Genomic DNA, 22,499 nt, shown 5'->3' on the forward strand with positions numbered 1-22,499 from the left:
TAAAAAGGAAGGTTTTAATATCATTATACATCAAAATAAAAATGCGATTTTGGCATACATTTATTACATGCATTGTGTAATGAAACGATTATTAGCAAGCATGGTTTCATGGTATTACATATTGTATAAATACTATGATAGTAAAAAATAATATAAACGTGGCAACGATAAAACCAAAGTTGCAGAGCCCCGTGCTGTTATTTAGCAGCGTGAGCGGTTTCAGCCTTCATAATCCTCCAGTCTCCCCCCCGGCCTGTCTCAGCCCGTCACACACCTACTCCACCTTCCAGATGGCGATCTTCCCATCTTGCCCTGCCGAGCCACTTAGCACGTAGCGGTCCTCAGCAGAGCTGAGCGTCTGCACCGAGTCGGTGTGCGCCACCAGCTCCTTCTCGACGGAGTGCCGCTCCGCGTCCACCACGTAGATCTTCCCGCGGGACATTCCCGAGCTGCACCCATGGCCACCTACCCAGATCTGCAGACATGGTCAGTCACAATGAAAAGCACACTCGCTTGGCCAATGAAACACCTCCCTTCTTCTTCTAGACTGTTTACTTTACTTCCCCAGTACTTTTGGTTACTGGACCATTCTCAACAAGGCAGACACTCTGATTTGGTAGCAAGATGCTGGTTTTGCATTTTAACAAAAGAAAACTATCAGCACAAGATGGCCCACAATGGTCCACCTCAGCAGAACCTTCCAGAAGATGCAGCTGACCGACTGCACCGGCGTTCTTTGCATGATCACGGTCAAATGTTTAACTCCCTTAACTGCACATTTTGCAAAGAATCGATTGTGATCAATGCAGCCTGACCCGCATTCCAAAACTTATTATTTCAAGTATTAAGAATCTTTTAATTCTTTGAAAAAGTTATTGAATCCACTGACATCCCTAAAAAAAAAGAAAAGAAAAAGGAGGTGCTTCTCAAAAATCTACAATAAAAAAAAATACATTTCTTTTTTTTTTTTTTTTTTTAAATTGAACATTTTTATGCAAAGTAACCATAATGGCAAACAACCGAAGCAACATGACTAGTGCAACTCCCCGGAACAATCCGCAGCGCGTCACCCTTTCTGTGAAATTTTACGCACTGCAGCCAGGTTATTCTTAGCTGCGGACTGACTGCCTGGGCTCACCTGGTCCTTGACCTTGATCATGCAGAGGACGCCGGTGCAGTCGGGCAGCTGGATCTTCTGGAAGGTTCCGCTGAGGTCGCCGCAGCGCCACACGCACAGCTGCCCGCTGTCGGCACTGCCGCTCCACAGCTGCTCCTTCTGCACAGACCGAAATGTTCCTATTCTTTTTATTTTACATTTACAATGAAAAAAATATATAATAATCTGGCTATAAAATCTGTCATACTTGATATGAGGGTGGTGCTAGCCTGGAAGACCCAGGTTGAAACCCCACTTACTACCATCGTGTCCCTGAGCAGGACACATAACCCTGAGTGTCTCAAGGAGGGGACTGTCCCTGTAACTACTGATTGTAAATTGCTCTGGATAAGGAAGTCTTGTAAATGCCGTAAAATGTAAATATGACATTAATATTTCATTTCCTATCTGTGTTACACATTTCATAAAAACGTAATAAATATTCTTCTGTTTGTAGCTGGAGTGGGCTTTAGTAATGTTGGAGGAGCTGAACTGCTCATCAAAATGTAAGGGTGGAGCAAACAAAATGAAACAGAGCTCAAGAGGTCACCACACGCCTCGCAAATGTCAGCCGTCATAAGCCAGATGATATTAAAACGAGAGTCCAGCCCGCTGAGCCCATGAATGAATCGATGAGGGGACAAACGCTCACCTCATCCAAGAGGAGGCAGCAGCTGAAGGTGAGGAGTCCGCTGTGGAGATGACTATTGATGGGTATTTTGTGCTGGACCGTCCCGTTACGCCTCACCCCCATTATACAGTCACGTGCACCTTGACACAGAGAAAATCACACAAAAGTTGTGGTAACTGGGTGTTTTTAGGACTGGGATCTTTTCAAAAGTACTTCCCAGGCAAATTTTCATGACCATTTGTTCTCTGTAATTTCTGTGCAGATTTGAAAAAAAAAAAAAAAAAGCACCAAAAATATTATTAAATCAATAAATATTTGTTACTATAGACCTGCGCTAGTTGCAAATGTTGTATTTGTAAACGTAGAATAGAAGTTCCCGTAAGAGTGCGTGAGAAACATCTACTTCTATCTTCAAATTTTTTCTGGTTTTTAACGACCGTAAGAAGGATCATAATTAATTCTTTGCAGAATGTGTGATTAGTTAATATTAACACTCATCACGAAAAATTTCTTAAGACTAAATCTTGCTTTAATATTTAACACTATTAAAAAAACAAAACACTACTACTGAGATATGTGTGAAAAAGCAGCTCCCTTAATCCAATTCTTTTATTTTGTGGTTTAAGTCAGATCTTTTTGTGAGAAACAACACAACGATTGGTTGCCACTCATGTGCTCCTTGCATGGCAACACAGGAACGTGGGGGTGCACGTGAATGTGCAATAAATGAAACGCTGCTGTGTTATTTATGTGTTAAATATTCAAAATCAGCCTTTCAAATATTTTTTATTTAATAAAAATATTACTAAATATCCAAAAAGTAGCCCCATCACTAAATATTACAGTATATTAAAAAGTGTTATATTGCCATTGCACTTACAGCACCACAGAGTTCCCTTGTGCAGCTGGAGAGACTGCAGGCGGCCGCAGGACAGACTGAAGTTCTTCCTCACTTGCAGCGTGGAGACGTCCCACACTATCACCGTGCCCTCGGCGCTGCAGGAGTACGCCACCAGCAAGCTGCAAGGTTGTATATTAACACACTGTGTCTGAGGATACTCTGTAATACTATTTTCTCACCAAAAAACGTTGCCATTGACAGGACTGGGTCCCAAGTCTTATATTTTTTCTTATTTTTCCATGTAATTTACATATCTTTCATTTCTTTAAGTTCTTTAACCTGCATTTACAACAAAAAAAGGACAAATCTACAGATTGTTTCATTTGGTTCTGGGCTCTCACTTTATTAGTGTTAACGTTTAGCTTCCAAAGGTTAATTATTTCCTAGGCATTCAGTACACTTTGTATGAAGCACCTGAATTTGTCACTCCTCTCCTCCAGCGCCAGGCCGGTCACTTCGCTCCGGTGCTCGGTCAGCTGCTTGTTGCACGCCATGCTGCAGGGGTTGATGATGTAGATCACCGAGTCCTGCGAGCCGATCCACAGCTGCTGCTGGTTAACTCCCAGCATGCAGTTCTGAAAGAGGAGAAGGCCTGTTCGTCATTTCGGAGGGTGTGCCGAGAGAAAAATAAAAAAATGCAAATATTTCTCCAGCAGGAGTCAGTAGAGACCTGCAAAAGAAAAAGAGTTGCTAATAGTGACCTAGCTTGGACAAGGGCTTTGTCTTTACACAACAATAAATCCTTTATTCAGCACTATTCTCCTATATAAAGACTAATTTACATTATTAACAAGAAATTATGAAAAGTGCAAGTGCTGTTTATTATAGTTAATAAAAAATATTTCAAAAAAGCTATAAATCCGTTACCAGTAATGGAAATAACATTGTGTTGTCTCACCACTCGGGACATGCCCACTTGAACCGCATTCTGCTGCATGGACCAGCTGGCCGCATCGAACACCAGCACCTTCCCATCACTCCGTGCGCACCACAGCTTGGGATTCCCACCGCCGTCAGCGTCCGCCACACCCAACTGTCCTGAAACCGAGGCCAGTTACGCTCCACGAGTGCCAACACTTGAAGCTCAAGGGAAGTACACCGATGCATCATATCCTGGCTGTGTTTCGTGTGGGCAAAACGCCGTGCCAGAGGAGCAATCACGTCCCCCACATTTGGACCAGCTACTTCAAAGCATCTCTGCATTCAGCCACACAGCATTTTCAGGGCCCTGACGGGCGACCGTGTGACTCGCTAATGAAATACAGATGAACTGGAGGCCCGGACAAACGGGGCACTGTCTCTGCGACAGCTCGGGGACGATGCCGGAGTGCATGAAGTGCTGGCTTGTTCGTGCAAAGTTTACTCTGTGACACGACAAGCACTGCCCATCCGGAAAAGTCACTCCTTAATTTGAGGACTTTTAACTCCTTAAGGGTGTTGAAATGAGCACTGTAAAATGTTATATAAGGCAGAGAGACAGTACCCAAGACATCAATTTAAGATAAAAAACAAAAAAAAAAATCTAAATTTTGAGCAATTGTTCAGTATTACAATATATTCTACATGATTGGTGGTAGTGGCCTAGTGGTTCACACACTCGCCAATGAACCAGAAGACCCAGGTTCAAACCCCACTTACTACTATTGTGTCCCTGAGCAAGACACTTAAGTTGCTCCGGGGGGGGAAGACTGTCCCGGTCACTACTGATTGTAAGACGCTCTGGATAAGGGCGTCTGATAAATGTTCTCCGCTGTTCTCAGTAAAGTCAAACCTTGTCATGTATTTTTTAATAAAAAATATTGTTTCTACTGCAGTTTTGTAAATTATGAGGTTCATGGAAATGTGATATCCCAGAGTCACTGTGCAGAAAGAGTAGCTTTACAATAAAAAGAATCTTATATATTAAAGTAGGTCATATCTGAAATATTGTCAAATATAGTAAATTTAATTAAATGTCACTTATTAATTCAATTACTGCACTGGCAATAATTACAATATTATAAATATCTCCGGTATTTTTCCATTATTGGTACAAATGTCACACTGGTCTGGTATGAGGAATCAGAAGGATGAAACTGGAGAGAAAAAGGGACAAAAGACACTTTCTCATGTGATTGTCTGGTGGACACTCTGGGGTGTCTTTACCAAAACTGCCTCTGGGTTTTTGTACTTGGTATTTGTAGAAGCTACATCAAGGAAGCTGGATCTACTTTCGGCCTGGCGTTGTGTGTGAAAACAGGCCCAAACTGGTTTGGCGTCATATCTCGGCTGCGTTCCCAAGATTACAGATGTGAGATTTTATCGGTTTACCAACTAGGTATTGTTGTTGAAGTGCGTGTTGAAATATGCACACATGGATGTACAAAGTGTTTTTTAATTTGTAAAAACATTTTAATATTTATTTTTATTTATTTATTTATTATGTCAAAGACATCAAAAATCGGGACGCCTACTCTATGGAGGCTTTGGAGACTATGACTTTCTCAGGACTGTTAGAAACCATCCCCATGTCTAGCTTGAAAGGGCTCTGTTAACATTTTTTATTTACTATATAACCTCCTTCCTGTTACTTCAAAATCTTGAGGAAAAGGGTGACGGTGAGTGACAGTGTCAAAATGCCACCCCCCGGTCATATACTGCCAAGAGCCAAATCTTACACATCGCCTGACTACAGAGCTTCTAAATATTACCTGGAGTATAGAGTAACACGTCCACAGCCTGCTGGGACGTCAGGTCCAGAGACGGGTTGATCTTGTGCTTCAGGGTTTCTGACGTCGTCTTGGTGACCATCATTGGCACTGGGCATTGGAACAGAGGCTTATTTGCGAGTCAACAGATCAGATGAACGGTTAATTATTCAGACGGTCATTGCGCACCTTCCAACTTCATCCTGTCAAAGTAGGCCAGTTTGGAAGCGGCGAAGATGGCCTTCTGTGACTGCAGACAGCCCACCACAGCATCCATGAGGAGAGCATTGGTCAGAGCCTGCTGCATATACTGGGGGTCCTGAGGGCCACACAGAAAAGCGTCAACTTGAGCTCCTATTGTTGCCGGCACGTGTTGTGGTGTTTGTTTTCCCTTCATCTGGACGCATGCTCGGGAAAAACCCGCATTTACAATCACCAGGTTCTAATTTGCGGCGCCTCTCTGTCTTTTGTCTCTGTTTCAGTTTTAGTTACGCTCCAGCCCCGAAGCCTGGTTTGACTTTCCGATGGTCATGCTTTCCTCCTTTCATCTTTTTTTTGTTTTTTTCGTCTTAGTAAGTGCCTGGCCACCTGGAAACCCCAGCTCTGAAATAAGCGGCTTTATATAAAGGCTGTACTTCAAATACCTGCTTTTCAGAAAAGGAAGACTGTCGAAAGGCAGCCAGAGAACGGAGAACCCGAACTTGTGGAAACTACGGACATTGCTTTGTTTGCTTTAGTTCTTCTGGCCTTGTATTCCTCCTCAGCCATGCCCACGCAAGGGCAACGTCTGAAATGCAGTTCGTATATCGGTTGCCAATAGTAAGCAATGATCGGAAAAGGGAATCCTGTATCATGATTATTCCAGAGCAACTGGATTGTTCCACAGTTCTATACTTATCCATCCATCATCATGCCTTTCATATCCTCTACTTGATATTACTTGAATGAAGCAGGTATGGGTTTTGGAAAAGTAATTTGCATACGTCATAATATGAAACCTTGTATGAAAATGGGGTGCATGAAATACTACAGTATTGCATATGAAAATGTAATACTAGTCATTTTTGCAAATTAACATTTATGCTCAACGCATCTCCCAACTTTAGAAGAAAGTTGACCAAAGAAACAGACATATTACCGACTATAGCTGGGCTACATGTGTTTGAAACTATTTTGAAATGTTGAAACGCTGCATCCCTAATCATAATCACCATAAACTATCTGACCTTGTGTTCATCAGCCATCTTCCTTCCAGCCCACATCTCTTTCACCATGAGGTTCCAGAGGTCACACTCGGATTTCAGGTTAGCCTCAAACACCTCTTTTTTCAAAGAGCTCTTGATCTTCAGAGAGGGGATCCTCAGGAGGAGCAGAGCTGCAGAGGATATCCTCACATCCTGCAAGGAACAGAGCAAAACAGACAAAAACTGAAGACCCCTGCTCCTCCGAGTTCCCCAGCGTTAGAAGCTGTAGCTCCTCACCTCGATGTCTCTGAATTTGGTGATCTCTACATAGCCTGCCCGCCCCTCAGTCAGCAGAAAGAGTCTCCGCTGGGTCATTGCGATCTTTCCAACGCCGTAGTTGGTTTTCACAGACGAGGAGAGCTTATAGACACACTCGTTATGCTCCATGTGTTTGAGGACAGCGACGGGCAGGTCCACGTCCTGCGCCTCGGCCTCAGTCTCCTTCCAGATGGTGTAAAAATAGCGAAAGACATCAGGGTCCACTTGCTTTTGCTGACCTGTAGGGGGCAGAACGCAGCCATATCACCTCAACTATGGAATACGAATCAATCGAACTGCAACGCAACTCTACGTTTCATGCATTCAATTTGCCAAGTCATGGATTTTTTAATAGTTAAAGAGTTTTATCACCATGCCATATCACAACAAACATAGGAGAATGACATTTAGCTTATTTCCAAGAAAGAGACACAGGACATGCTAGAAATGCTAACACTAAACGACAATTCATTAAAATGAAACAAACCCCTTTTGAGCAACTGCATGCGAAGACATTGAACAATGTCCAATGAAAACATTTTAGCTTCACGTGAAGCACAATGTAGATGTGGTGTCGCTGTACCACATCTGCTCAACCATGCAGACACACTGAGGAATGGGTGTGGGTGTCATTCTTCAATTCAATTCTGGAACCTAGAAAGGTATATGCAGTACTGCGGTTTGTGCATCAATATACCGTACATGCAAAATTCTGGATATGTGAATTCCATAGGCAAACTTTTCATATCTTACACACCAAAAGCAACAACTCCATCGATACATCTGCCGTTAAAGGGCAACAGTATGTTGGCTGCACCGATGTTTGCCTTGCTGACAGCCAACAGTCTAGCTATCGGTTGTGTTCGTATCAGCTGACGTTCGCTTTGTTCTCTACCATCGACCTAAGTGTAAAACAATGGTCATTTTTTTGCTGCTAAAAATGTTGTTTGGTCGTTGTTGACCTGGCATCAGCAATACAGCGATGAGTACAGAGGGCTGAAAGATTCCTGGTTCTCCGGTTTCCTCCCGCCATCCAAAGGCATGTACACTAGGTGAATTGCCGACTCCGATATGTCTTTATTGTGTGTGTGTGTGTGCCACAGTCGCAACCCTGAGTAGGACTAAGTGGTTTTGGACCGTCAATGAGCGAAACAGCGAGAGAGAATCAATCATTCTAGGTAGCTACTCTTGGAATCAAACTCTTCCAAACAACACCCAAACCTACTCCAGCGTACACATTCGTAAATGCATGCACGCACGCGCACGCATCCATTGCACACTGCAAGCACAGGCACAGCAGACTACGCTTACCATCCAGACAGGAATCAAGGTAAAATACAGATTGGCAGGGAGCCTTCAGCGCAGAGTCCACACCAAATGCACCCTTACAAGTTTCTGATGGGGAGGGAATTTGGGGGGACAGCACAGACTCAGGAAATGGACCAGCTAAACGACTCCCCAGACACATCACATGACAGAAAAGATATTGAATGAGGAAAAAACCCAAACATACTCCTGATATAGAAAGGGGAGTTGCACTGAGAATGTTAGTATGACCGGATTAAAAGGAGAACTCGTTATTCAAATTCAAGGTCATCTTCCTACTAAAGAAGGTCAAATCTTGGACTTACCCACAGTTAGTGCATCAAACAGCCTGTGGATGGTGCTCAGGTCCTTCACAATACCCGACTCCTGCACGCTCCGCACAAAGTCTTCCAGCTGCATATGCGTCTTGGGCAGCCTGAACTTCTTGATGGTCCCGTATTCCGGGGGACGGGCCCGTTCCCGCTCATGCTCCCGTTTTACCCTGCTGAGTAGACGTATGAGCTCTGGCCTCTGGTCGGCCTGTGCCCTTTCCTCCTTGTCCAGTGAGTCCACCAGAGCGGTCACCAGCTCGACGGGGAAAATGTCCGTGTCGGTCTTGTACAGATTCTGGAAGTCCCCTAAAGCATCTAGACGTTTGCCTGCAACAAAGCTCACGAAGCCCCGGAGGTAGTGGTAGCGGGCCATCAGGGAGGAGTCACTGGGGCCCATCAAGACCATGACCCTGCCTAGCTGGTTAATCAGGTCGGAGTAGTAGTTCTGAACGTAGTGGTAAGACAGCGGCGGAGGGAGCTCTGGAAGCTTGAAGGTTTTAATAGGTTTCTCAAGAACATGTAGACCTATTGGGGCACATGGGAGTTGGAAGCTTGATTAAGAACAAGACTTCAAACGCATTTAACTGAAGTTGCTGTCTGTTTCCGCACCGCGGTGATCACAACTCACCGCTCTCCGAGCGTACTTTCTTGAAGGACGTTTGCCTGGTCCTGTCGATTGGTGCGTGTTCGGAAAGGTTGGGCAAACTCATCCCCAGCTTCTTGCTCAGACGGGTTTCTGGGCTAGTGCACTTGAGCGCCATCTCATGCATGGTGGGCCGGCGTGGATAGTCGGCCATTGACCTAGTCCTGAGGGAAATAAACGAATGAAAAAAAAAAAAAAATCAAAGACCAGCAGTGAAATCCCCCACAAGCCATTTTCTGTGGCAGCGTCCAACTCCGTTCCTGCAAACACCTGGCACGGTACAGGTTTCCCAGCATTCACAGAATCTCACGGCTAAAGCACAATTTGACACAGAGTCTTGATCACACTCACTTGTGAGTTTCGGATCGAGTGCTCAGCTCCATGCGGGTGAAAGCGTCCATTTTCCCATTCAGCCGATCCCGCAAAAAGGAATGGAAAATGTGGGTGTCTAACACCTGTCCAATCACAGAGGGAGCAGAGTGATTTAACCATTCAGAGCCTGCGAGAAAAGGAACATCTACACAGCCCAAGATGTGACCTTCTGGTAGAACTTCTGATCCGTTATCTCTCTGGATCTCAGGAACTCTTCGCTGTTGAATACTCTGTGTTCATAGTTGAGGTGATCAAGGACCTCCCTGGGAAACAAGGAATAACATGACTTTATATCAGTCCGAATATAACACAAAAAAGGGCATACCAGCAGATGGTGGCAAATAAAATATTTTTTAAAAAATTTATGTTTTAGATTACATTTATCAGACGCCCTTATCCAGAGCGACTTACAATCAGTAGTTACAGGGACAGTCCCCCTGGAGCAACTTAGGGTTAAGTGTCTTGCTCAGGGACACAATGGTAGTAAGTGGGGTTTGAACCTGGGTCTTCTGGTTCATTGGTGAGTGTGTTACCCACTAGGCTACTACCACCTTTTAGATGATCTGGCCAACACAATATATTTGATTTATTTAATTTAAATAGGACTAATGAATCTAAAAGATGAATAATATGAATGAAATTATTTTAAATCTGCTCCACTATTCTTGGTGTGAAATGAGGGTAAGTCAGGTGTCCTCTCACCCAAATATGTTGACAATTAACTCCAGGGTGATCCTCTGGATCTCCGTGTTCAGCCTGCGCTGCCAGTCTCTCCTCTTTGCTCTGAGGACGTTCACGTCTGTGCCAGTGCCCAGGTGACACACCTCCAGGTCGTAGTGTATCTGCAGTCCCTCGGCCCTAAATGCACAGTCAGGGTCATGGGTACTATAAAAAACCCTATGCAGCTTTGACATTAACATTTGGACTTGCGCTTGGGGATTGTGTCCTGCTACCGCTTTATGAAGCAGTCTCGTGCAGCACAAGGAGTGCTTGGTAGGTCAGCGCTTTCTTCAGACAGCGGTATCAGTATTCCCTCGTCAATGTTAATGAGGATCACGTCATCCATTTCCTGTGAGGGGTAAGTGGGAGAAACACCGGTGGGATGGAGCACTTTCGGTCAAGGCATTTGCTACAAAAAACCCAGCTTCCCAACTTCAGGCTTACCGAAACAATCTCCTCAATGTGATGAATGTGGCAGCCCATGAGAAAGGAGGTGGGCGCCATGACGAAGTCCAGCATCTGCCGGGAAAGGATAGGCACGAAAGGGTGCTGCCACTGGAGTGGGTGGATGTAGAGCATCAAGCACTCGGCTACTAGCGTGAGCCTCGCCCAGTCAGTGGAGCAAAACACCATCCGCTGCTCCATCAAAATGCAGGTAACAACCTATGCCAGGACAGACATGAGCGTATTCGGTAAATACGTGGCAACGTCTAGAATGCCCACAGAGGACCGCAGTCCCTGCACAAACCTCAAGGAGCTCGCGAGGTCTGAAGCACAGGAAGGGCAAATGGAGGTCCAGGTCAACAGCGGGCCGATCCTTATCCTCTCGAGAGGGAAGCACAATCTGCAGAGGCCTGAGGGAAAATTCCTGAACACAAAGCAATAGTGCCTCATTTCACCTGCATATGAACAAGAAAAGCACCTGTTGTACAAATACCCTCCTTTCGAATGCTAGTAATTCCCTACAGATCCTACAGAATGTTTGTTAGAATTATGAAGACGTTAGGGGTGCAACCGAACCGTTTGGTCTGCCCGCACAGCCCAATACGCCCCAATGGACCACAGCATTGTGGTTAATTCTTTTTGAAATGGGTCCAGAAATATCCAGTGATTGGAAATTTCCAATCACTATCCAGGCATCTGTTCGACTAGGTACCTGTACTATATTGACTGGATTAAATAGAATTGCATTACTGAAAAATACTAAAATACAGAGACTAAATCCAATTTTCTTTGACTAAAATTAAAAGTCATCATTAAAAAAAAAAAGTCATAATTTCTCATTGACAAAATCTAGACTAAAATTTCATCAGTTTTTGCTGACACAAACTAGACTAAAATTTCATCAGTTTTTGCTGACAAAAACTAGACTAAAATAATAACAGACTTCTCTGACTAAAACAAGACTGAAATGCTCAGATGTTTAGTTGACTGACACTTGACTAGACTAAAATGAGTCTGGAAATGACTAAGACAGATAATAACTAAAATGACAGCTTGATGCTAAGAGTAGATTAAAACTAAAATTAAGACAGACTACCAAAAACAACTATACTTATCAAGGCTAATGGGCACTGTTTTTAACGCCTTACATCATGCACTACATGGTATGGCGATATCGGTGTGCACAAAGATGGTTTTGCGAAATATCTCTGTAATTTTAAAATGTAATTTGATTTGATGATTGCATGAACTTTGACTTCCAAGGTTTACAAGTGTCAGAGAGCTGCACAGAGGCTGAACTAACTTACCACATGCAGCTGCCCAGGAGGAGGGACGGGTACCAGTGCAAGTTTGGCAGAGAACTCATTCACTCGCTCCTCAAACTCCATCAGCCGGCAGGTCTTGAGCTGGATTAGAAGACTGTAGGGGGCGGAGAACATCCCAGGACATCAGTACAGCCATTATAACAAAAACAAACAGACGGAAGGGGGCGGCCGTCTGTGCTCACCAAGACAGGCAGTCCCTCAGGGCGCTGTAGTAAGGATACTTGGAAATGACGCAGATTCCATATGTTGTGTACAAACGCAGGGACGTCGAATGGTTGTTGTGCTGACTCAGCACATCCTTGGAAGACTGGAAAACAGGACAATAAAGGAAATGACCTGAAATTAACACCACGTGACACCACAAAATGAAACCACAGCTGCCCGTCTGAAACTAACCACAAAAGCCAAAGAGTGTTTCTAAATTTCGCAAAAATCAGTTTGAGATCCAAAAAGAGAATGTCCAAAAACAAACACATTTTTCCTCCAGGAAAAAAAAAATGCCCACAAATGCCCACATCCTGGGTTCAAAACCACCTTATTATCTATTCTACCAGACCCTCCCCCCAGCTGACTTCCTGAGACTTAGAAGCAGATGCACACTAGTGTGTTAATTCATTAGTGTGCCCACCTGGATGGGTCTATGGTACTGCACCACCACACCATATGTCCGGTTGCCACACACATCAGTAAACACCAGGAAGTGGTACGAGTCTTCTCTGCAGTCCCTGTATATTTGAAGACCAGCTGTAAAAAGAAAAAGTGATACCTCCACAAATTTCAGTTTCAAGACGGCCCAATCTGGCAACGTAAGACAAGGCTTTAAATTTAGTATTTCCAAAGAAGGAAATACTAAATAACCCTTTGCACAAATTGCATGAAATGGTTGTATTATGCTGTATTCTGGCCACAACGGCACAGACGTCTTTTTCTTGCACTATTTTTACTTGCATATGGCCAAGGTGACGAAAAATAAATAAATAAAAAATTCACCCGGAAAACAGAGCTGGGGCAGGGCGACGAGGTCAATGTCCTTGGGGACGCTGAGGTTCTCAGCGGGAGGCTGCGATGCTCCGTTGCTTTTAGCTGCGTCCTGGGCGGGCTCAGCAGGTTTCTCCCTCTTCTTCATGTAGGAGCGCCTCCTCTGCAGACGGCTGAAGGCCAGCGTGTGGTTGGGGGCATCGCCCGCGTTCTCCTTCTTCACGAACGGCGGTGCGTGCGCCTGAAGAACTTCTGCATCCAGCAGTGGGAGTTTAATGCCCCGGTCTTGATGGTAAGCCTGGGCCAAAGACAGTAAAGGAAATCGCATGTTTGTCCGTAACATGGGAGGTGGAATTTTTTTAAAAGTTGCCAAAAATGTGAAAACGCATGCAAACAGCAGAATAAAGAATGAGGTAATAAATACAGTTTTATAAATGTTAGATTCACAGTGTACATCATACACACATATTAGGGTAATGGCGATAGACAGGACTGCACAAAATGTATTAATTGCTGAATACTGAATGCGTAGCTAAAAACGTATTCAGTAATGTATTTCAGAACAATTTAGAACATTTTTACAATATAAATAAAATAGATTTTTAATGCATGTGTAAAACATTGGTGGTCCATCATTATTTGTGCATTTTTCTTGGGTAATATTACAGATGGATAAAATAGCAGCATGAATACTATTGTCACTGTCGTCCATATCTGTACGTTCACATCACTTTCTTGCACATGGCTTATTATTACTAATTAAATATCAATAACTACAGCAATAACTACACTACAGCTGGCAACTGCCATATCAGCATGAATATATAGATGTATATAGATATGAGCACACAAAAAAAATGCATTCCCTTTTAGTTTTTAAGTTATTGTACAGTGAATACCGCATTGTAAAATATAACATGGACAATACAAATTCCTTCCTTTTTGTATTATATTTCGCCTACACCCCAATGTTCTGCAATGGGCTTCTCAATAATTGAGAACCCTGATTGGGATTTAGCAGTAATGGTAAGTAATAAATGACCTACTACTGAGACCATGTGTTTGGTCTCAGTTTTGGGCAGGAAAATGCATTTGAAAACACCTAAATATTTAATATTAATAATTAATAATAATACTATCCCCAATCATTGTTGTGTGAATACTTACTATAGAGGTACAGTGTGGTATTTCTCAAATGAGTGATGTCTCTTTAAACGCTAAAATGTCTTGGCTTGTCCCAGGTTTTCTGTCCCAGTTTCGTTCCTTCAATCATTGATTGCACTGAATAAAGCATTATCAGTTCGACCTGAACTGAACACCCATACCTGTTGTAGCTCCTTCAGCTTATCACTGGATACTCCCACAACCACACAAGCCTCCAGAAGACCTGAAGGAATGGCGTCCGCCATCAGGGGCCACAAATCCTGTTGATCAGGACAACGTTCTCCTTAAATATCAGCAGGCTTCCCCATCGCAGCCTCTTTCTGCTCTCTCTCTTGCTCCTTCACGTCATCTTCTGCCTAGGTCATTGCCAGTCAGTGCAGCCAAGTATGAGGAACCTTGTGGACCATGAAAGGTGGAAACTCTGGTGGGAAAAGAGGAGGACACACACGTTCACCAAAGAGTATTAAGCATTAATAATCCCAGGAGGACGTCCCGGAACCCAGGGGAAATTCCGCCGAGAGCAACTCAGACCAAGGGGTGGCCCGTACGAGGCGATAGTAGCGGCGCTTGCGAGTGGCATTACACCATCACCACGCGTTGTGTCACAGGCAGTTAAGCATGAAAAACCACGGGCGGAAGACGATGGGGCCCGGCGCTCTCGGAGGGGCCGCCAGCAAAACGACGGAAGATTAAAGCGATGGCGAGATAACCCGGCGAGCAGGGCGAAGCGGAATCACACAGCACATCAGAAGAAGAACAAACGTTTCAGAAAAACCTCTTTCTTCAGGTATCCACCAAAATTTGGAAAATGTGTGACCACTAGGGGTGGGGAAAAAAATAATAATAAAAAGTCGATATTGAAATATATTGTTGTGCTCTCTGCCGCAATAAATAATCCATACACTAATGGCCAATGTCGATATTTTATTACAAAACGAAATTCTTTTACCCGCTGTCACTACCCAATATACCCAATAAATAGAAGAACACATGTTAACTAACAACAACAACAGAGAATGGCGGAAAATAATAATAAAACAAATGAAAGACCCACCCGCTAGTTTCCACTCTAAAGTGTGGGGACACCTCGGGTTTTACGAGACGGAAAGACGCTGGATAAAGACTATGCGATCTGCAAGACCTGCTTTGCAAAGATAAAAATATAACGAATCTGCAAGTCACGGTGAACTACCCTCACCTGAGCATGCTGGTCAGTTGGTGTTCCTCAAGAGGAATATGCCTTGATGTGTCCCCTGTCCAGGTCCAACATAAAGCGCGTTACAGTAACTTACTACTGACGTTTCAGTATCATGGTTTACACACGTTCATTACTGTTCATGCACTTTTATCTGTCTAGCTGTACAGTGTTCAAGACCAGGAGGCAGTGAGTTATTATGCAAATGCATGTTTCCGTACACAATTTTGGAAATATTGGCAAAATAAGATTTCCTTATTTTTCTTTTTCAGTCACATATATTGTGATATATATATTGTTGCTTATATTTCTTCGAATATATTGAATATCGTGGATATCGCAAATCGTGATATTATCATTATCGTGGGCCACATATCGCCACGGAATTGAATCGTGAGTTGCCTGTATCGTCCCACCCCTACTGACCACAAATCCTTGTAAATGTTCTTGGGCCGTACATAACAACAATTTAGAAATCAAACAATTAATTGCGATTAACTCTTAAGGCTAAAGCTTGCTATAATGATTATTTACAGGTATAACAGAGACGAGTGTGGAGATGAGGCTTAGGATTCCTCACCACTTTTGCTAGGACCTGACTAGAGGCGCATATTGGCAAGGATCTCAGGATACGATACAATTATATCGCAATATGTTTTGACGACACCGTACGTATTAGTTCACTGAAAACGTAAAAGCCTGGCAAGCGCTGCGATTTCGCTCCGCCTAAAATGCCAAGCACCTGGGTCTTGGGGTTCGTGGGCGAGCGTGTTCGTTCTGAAAGGGCCACTGAGGCCAAAGGCTACAAGTCCAGAACGCGAGTGTTTACACAAGCCGGCTGCGTCACGGACGCGAGCGGGGGTGTTTACAACGGAGGACTGCGGTACGTGAAAGAAGGGCTTAGAGAAGGAGGCCGGACTGCGTTCTCCAGGGAACATAGTAGCCTAGTGGGTAACACACTCGCCTATGAACCAGAAGACCCGGGTTCGAATCCCACTTACTACCATTGTGTCCCTGAGCAAGACACTTAACCCTAAGTTGCTCCAGGGAGACTGTCCCTGTAACTACTGATTGTAAGTCGCTCTGGATAAGGGCGTCTGATAAATGCTGTAAATGTAAACATAAGGACGTTGTTCGTCCGTGTCGTCACGATCGAATGGGCAAAACTGTAATGCCGTTACGTCTCCTTGCAACGTTTGCCTCATCGGAGGACTAAGAGGAGGGACAAAAAGAGCCTGGACCAGAAACAGACGTTTAACAGCGTTTAATGAGACTAATTTTTAGCCGGCCTGGCGGTTAAGGAAAGCCCCCCCATAATCGGACGGTTCCCGATCCGCCGAGGTGACGTCGAGTAAAGCACCGTCCCCACACGCTGCTCCCCGGGCGCCTGTCATGGTGCCCACTGCTCACCAAGGGTGGTGGGTCAAATACAGAGGACACGTTTCACCGTGTCACCATGTGCTGGGCGGCGGTGTTTCACAATCACTTCACTTTCACGCAGTACCATAGTGTCCCGGAGCAGGACACGTAACAATGCGTGTCTCCAGGGGGGGGGCATCTGTTTCTGATCAACTTCCAGTGCCAAAGAGAGAGAGACAGAGAGAGAGAGAGAGAGAGAGAGACAAATGGATCCAAAAAACGTCCCTCGGTCCTCCGTCCGGCGACCAGCACCAAGAAACTTCGGCCCTACTTTGGTTAATGATGAACGTCTACGCGTGATGTAGGTCCACACACACACACACACACACACACACACACACACACACACACACACACACACACACACAACCTGGTGTTCTTTCTTCTAGATCTAGACTATCAGAAGCGAGTTGCAAATCGTGACCCAAACCCACAACCCACAACCTTTTATATATATATAATGTATATATAAATCGTGACCCAAACCCACAACCTTTTTTTATTTTTATATATATATATATATATATATATATATATATATATATATATATATATATATATATATAAGAGAGAGAGAGAGAGAGAGAGAGAGAGAGAGAGACACGACATTCACATACAGTATATTGTCCCAATTGGCGTTTGTGGGACGATGTAAACGATATAAAGTTTCGGCGCAACTTCTACCAGTTCGCCTCACACGCAGCTACCGCAACGAAGCAGCGAACCGGCCGAGACAAGTGACAAAACCGACCTGATGGGCGAGAGAGCTGGCGTCCGGCACCGAGCAAAACCGAAAGCGGCCGCGGGACGAGCCGCCTCGGTCCTCCGGCGAGCCTCCAGAGCCACGGAGGCGCGAAGGGGGCGGCCGTTTCCGGGACCAGGGACGCGGCGACGGCGAGCGGCATGCGAACTAACCGCAGAAATCGTGGTGCGGTCGTGGTGCACGTCGACGTGCGCTTTATATTGTTTTTTTTTTGGTTTTGTTTTGTTTTGTTATTTTTGCGCCGCGGTGTCGCCACCTTGTGGTTCAAATTTGGAACAGCAAAATATATTTTTCCCGCAGAAATGCCCTTTTATTGCTATTTATTTAAAGCAATAAACCCCATTGTTTTTAACCCAAAACCTGGACGCTTTTCTAATTATTGTATTAATGCTGTATAGACTGCATGGTTTATGGCTTAAGTTTAAATGTCACTTGTGTTTAGTTGCACAGCCTAGACAATTTAACATTTTACATTTACGGCATTTACCAGACGCCCTTATCCAGAGCGTTACAGGGACAGTCCCCCCCCTGGAGACACTCGGGGTTAAGTGTCCTGCTCAGGGACACGATGGTAGTAAGTGGGATTTGAACCTGGGTCTTCTGGTTCATAGGCGAGTGTTTTACCCGCTAGGAAATACTTACTGCCATTGAAAATGAAGTGACTGTCATTGTGAAACACACAATACGCGGTGACACAGCGAAATGTGTCCTCTGTCCCCAGTGTGTGCTCAGCGGCACCTTGGCGGTTCGGGATTCGAACCGGCAACCTTCTGATTACGGGTCCACTTCCTTAACTGTTTGGCCGCCACCACTGATGACTGTGTCAACTGGGCAGCAACACTTTACTTTACCACTTTACTTTAACACTCTGAGGCTGTTTCCTATGAAATTTAGTTGGCCCATGAGTTGGACCCACAGCAAACAGGATCAGAAGTGCGATTCAGATTTTATTCCCTCACTCTGCCACACCCTGCTCCATAAATTCCACAATTTTATTTGATCTGATCTTATGCACATGACTAAATCGCACATTACCTCCTATTGTACTCAATGTGTTTTATTGTGCACGTCTGTGTAAATAATTGTGTAATGTATAGTTTGTTTTTTGGCCTCTGTGTGGTTCAGTAATGTGTTGATCTTCAAACTAGTTATTATATCATGTTGCCAGAATACGTACCGGGCAGAATAATTTGAATTCTGATAGTAAAATGTTCACCACAAGATGGTAGCATTGCATTAAAATAAAAAAATTAAATAAAATATTTATTAGTGAGACTGCGCCCTCTAGGTGCTGCAAAAGGTATAACAGGCAAGCCGTCTCAGATATTCTTCATAATTTATATCTCTTAAATGTCACTTTAAGTTGAGAGCAAATTATTTATTTGGGTAGTGTTTTGGAATGAAACAAAAAGAGACAGACACTTTTTATTTTTTGGTTAACATTCTTTAAAGGTGCAGTCAATACAGTGTTCTTTATATTTCTACATGAGAAGGCTCAAGCATATTTACAGTCTTTATTATGTACACTCATTATAGAAAAAACAAACTAATAAAAATAATCAGCTTTTTTTAATAGCAGCAAAAGAAACTATTTTTTAAATGAAATATGTACAACTTTTGTCTAACAAGGCATATATATATATATATAAGCTTCTTCTCCACCATTCTATATATATTACACTGCAAACATCGTATTTTCCCCATTTTTGAAGTTAGCTTTTTTCAAAAGGGAAATATGCAGCTCCCAATTTTTTTCTTTAAATCAAAACGAACATGTCAGTTTAGATCAAACATTTCCCTATGATCAACAGAGCAAATGAAAAAAAAAAAATCACTTCTGTTTTGCGCATACTTTTTTTGCGCCAAAGTCAAATTTACGATTCAACAAGAGAGTGATTTTTCAGGTGAGGGAAACATTCTAGAGCAGTGAAACCTAAAATGTGCTTTTTTTTCTCCTGTAAACCAGACTGTGGAGACACGGGGAAAAGGGAAAACACTGAGTGTGTAGTTCTTTTTTTTTTTTGCACACAGACACATATACATACATTGCGCAAGGTATCTCGCTCGCTCGCACACACATACTTTTAAAACACTTGCTTTGAATTATCACCACTGTAAATATATCTCTGTATTTTATATATTTATATATGTATGTATGTATATATATATATCTATATCCTTTAAATAAAATTAAAGTGTCCGTTATTGAGAAAGATCAAAAATAAATATCCACAGTTCAGTTTTTCTTTTGCAAGATGATTTTTTTTTATATCTGTATGTGCAAGTTCTGTGCAATGTCAGATGCTTTGCCCATAAAACAATAAAAAAAACAAAAAAACAATACATTCAGTACTTCAGTACTGTCACCTGATGGAATCAAAAGAACCGCCTGTGCAAGTCCATCTCGAGGCCACACTCCCGGTTTGACATTCAGGACCGAACTGCTTGAGGTCCAGAGCTCCTCTGAACGCGAATCTCCTTACATCTCAAAAAAAAAAAAAAAAACCTACACTCCAGCTGCATTTCAAGTATTTATAAAATAGGTTCAACTGTCCTCGCGAACAAAGCCTACGTCTACTTATAAGTGTGCATTTCCTTAGTAGCTAGGATACTGCCTACCCCAACGCCACACCCCTCCTCACCCACCCTTATCTGAGGCAGATTACTTTATTGCAACTTTTGTCTGATTTGTCAGAAAACTCCATTGTTGGTTCACGTCTTTTCAAGTTTGGTTTCTCTTCGCTTGAACATTCTGAATGGATCGAAAAATCCACGAAAAAAAAAGGTAACCCTTTCAAATCCAGCGACGTGGAAAAAGCAGAACTTGCTCTGCGGTAACAGAAACTTAAGAGAAAACAAAAGGAAGCCGCTTGAATTATCCTCGCAGGCCAACACACGCACACGTTTCCAGCATCAGTAAAAGGCTGAACTATGGCCAAAGGAGGCGGGGTCCGTTGAGAGGAGGCGGGGTCTGTCCGGCTTCCCCGTTTAAAACATGCAGCGGCCAGGTGCAAAATGTAAACAGACTAAATGCAAGAGGACAATCCCCGGACTTGAAACTTTCCGTCAAGTGAAATAAAAATGCGAACTACAGACGAAAATAAAAAAAAAACCCTGTTAAGAGCAGATTCAGAACGAACAAACGTCATCGTGAAATCCCGCACAGTTGAAGTTCTGCCCAAAAAAGTGCTGCTAGTAAAAAGGCGCCTCTCCTACCTCCCACCACGACCTGCACTCACCCCAAAAAAACAAAAAAAAAACGCAGGCACACCCCATTACGTAACGTCTTCAAAGGACCGCTGAAGTTCACACAATCAACTCCAATATTAAAAAGATGAAGGAAAAAAGAACAGAAAAAACCCGAGCAGGAAGAAAGGAGAAATGAAGCCTGGGGCCTGCCGTCCGGTCAGACGGAATCCAGTCCCGAGTGCCCCTTCCTGCCCGGTTTTCTTCATTTGGTGTACTCTCCAAAACTCCAGAACTGCAGCATTGAATGTGTGTAAAGTTTTTCTACCATCTTTAATGCCCTTGAGGAGGCAATCTCAGGGTTTCTTGCAGAAACAGAGGTCTGATTAAAGCTCCTTAGAACCCAAGAGACTGTAGTAGGATTGCATGGGAGCAATCAGCAAAAAAAAAAAAAAAAAAACATGACATTACTCAACACAAATCAATTATGAGATTGAAACCAAAAAGTCTCGATGTAGTTCAGCTTCACAAACTTGGTGTTCTCCTGAGACGGTTTTGACTTCCGGACACCTGCTTTCGGCTTTTAAATCAAACCAAAAGGAACATTTGGTAATTGACAAGTCCCGACCACTCTGAGATGCATCAGAATTCAGAATAGAACGTCGGAGACGCATCGAAGGTCAGGGAGCAGCGCGTGTCCAGTCCTCCCATCGTGGTTCCCCTGATAAGTCCGGTCCAGAGTCGCCCCCTGGAGGCCCTGAGCGGGAAAAGGAGGGACGTCTCCTCCACCCTTTAGCCCTGAGACCTGCGTGGCCAGGCCCGGATGAAACCAAAACCAAATAAGGAAAAAAAGTAATCACGGCCACCCCCACCCTCCCGCTCCGCCCGTGCCGGTTGTAAAGTTCTGTCCACCTCGAACGCATGCAGGTGAAGAGCATCGGGACGCCAGCGTGCGGGAATGTGAGGTTTCGTTTTAGTTACAGGGTCGACTCGCATTCCACTTTGCAGGTGGTGGTGGCCCCCTTACGGGTCAGCTTGAGGACGCTGGGCTTCTCGGTGTTTTGTCCCGCAGAGGATGTGGACGTCAGGGCTTTGGTCTGCTCGCTCTTGGAGGCGTCGCCGTCGCCGTGCATCGCTGGGTAGATGACCAGGAAGCATGCAGTGAGGAAGCCCAGGAAGGAGCCGCCTGAGGCCACCATGGGGATGACCCGCACCGAGCCTACAGCGTCCACCACAGCCCCCAAAGCTGAAGCCACCAGGATCTGTGAGATGTATACCTGGCAGGACAGGATGGCGCAGTCGATGCCAAAGCCTCGCTTGGAGTTGCCAGGACTGTGATGAATATACTAAATAGGAGAAACACAAAGACATTCGACAAAACTGGAAAGGAGCCCAGAAGTAAGAAGCCCTCAGAAGTGTCCCTCACCTCTTTGATGTCATGATACTGTCCCAGCAGTGCGTACGGGCAGTAGGATATACTCATGGAGATGACCCCCATGCTGCTTATCATCACCATGGAGACGTAGACGTTAGGGAATATGGCCATGACGGCTGTACCAATGGAGAAGCCCAGGGTGCCGAGAATGTAGATAATCTTGATGCTCAGGTCGAAGTTGTCTAGGTACTTCTGCAGCAAAGCTGGTTGGAATGACAGAACAATGGTTAGCTCTGAGCTGGTGGAACGGAGGGTCCGCTCAGGTTTCGCCAGACAAAGCCCGGAATTGTGCCGTGATGCAAAATGACCGCCTATCCAGTTGCCCGTTGCTTTGTTGTCCT

The 22,499-nt window shown here is 44.1% G+C and overlaps 2 protein-coding genes across 5 annotated transcripts in view; both read right to left on the reverse strand.

Annotated features, from left to right (window-relative positions):
• dennd3a (DENN/MADD domain containing 3a) lies at window positions 1–17,769 on the reverse strand. 3 transcript variants are annotated; one of them, XM_028964734.1, is made up of 25 exons: window positions 17,526–17,769; window positions 14,322–14,581; window positions 13,009–13,294; window positions 12,647–12,762; window positions 12,201–12,325; window positions 12,001–12,112; window positions 10,998–11,117; window positions 10,694–10,912; window positions 10,483–10,598; window positions 10,232–10,387; window positions 9,696–9,792; window positions 9,509–9,612; window positions 9,143–9,321; window positions 8,509–9,039; window positions 8,189–8,272; window positions 6,857–7,116; window positions 6,602–6,772; window positions 5,565–5,694; window positions 5,379–5,486; window positions 3,587–3,726; window positions 3,103–3,263; window positions 2,668–2,807; window positions 1,809–1,927; window positions 1,139–1,276; window positions 1–475 (listed from the first exon to the last, which is right to left on the reverse strand). In XM_028964734.1, exons 2-25 carry the CDS (start codon window positions 14,403–14,405, stop codon window positions 275–277), a joined length of 3,897 nt encoding a protein of 1,298 aa, XP_028820567.1. In that variant the 5' UTR covers window positions 14,406–14,581; window positions 17,526–17,769; the 3' UTR covers window positions 1–274. The 3 variants fall into 3 exon arrangements, with proteins under 3 accessions (XP_028820567.1, XP_028820568.1, XP_028820569.1); XM_028964735.1 differs by lacking the exon at window positions 17,526–17,769 and adding an exon at window positions 15,359–15,538; XM_028964736.1 differs by lacking the exon at window positions 8,189–8,272.
• Window positions 17,770–19,087: 1,318 nt separating this feature from the next.
• slc45a4a (solute carrier family 45 member 4a) overlaps window positions 19,088–22,499 on the reverse strand; it is a 34,176-nt gene continuing 30,764 nt past the window's right edge. The window contains exons 8-9 of one of the 2 annotated variants that reach the window (XM_028964304.1): window positions 22,150–22,361; window positions 19,088–22,069 (exon numbers count right to left, since the gene is read on the reverse strand). In XM_028964304.1, coding sequence (XP_028820137.1) covers window positions 21,701–22,069; window positions 22,150–22,361 — 581 coding nt within the window. In that variant the 3' untranslated portion in view covers window positions 19,088–21,700. The remainder of the gene's footprint in view (window positions 22,070–22,149; window positions 22,362–22,499) is intronic. The other variant, XM_028964305.1, reaches the window with a different exon arrangement.

The sequence above is a fragment of the Denticeps clupeoides genome, chromosome 20 (genome assembly GCF_900700375.1).
Source record: "Denticeps clupeoides chromosome 20, fDenClu1.1, whole genome shotgun sequence".
Taxonomy (NCBI): domain Eukaryota; kingdom Metazoa; phylum Chordata; class Actinopteri; order Clupeiformes; family Denticipitidae; genus Denticeps; species Denticeps clupeoides.

Excerpts from the sequence above, each read along its gene's own strand:
- dennd3a (XM_028964734.1), bottom strand. The coding sequence starts at position 14,405 with ATGGCGGACGCCATTCCTTCAGGTCTTCTGGAGGCTTGTGTGGTTGTG. Across the intron at positions 12,113-12,200 it reads CTGAGGGACTGCCTGTCTTG|TCTTCTAATCCAGCTCAAGA; the intron begins GTGAGCACAGAC and ends CGCCCCCTACAG. Across the intron at positions 1,277-1,808 it reads GCTGCCTCCTCTTGGATGAG|AAGGAGCAGCTGTGGAGCGG; the intron begins GTGAGCGTTTGT and ends CGGTCTGTGCAG.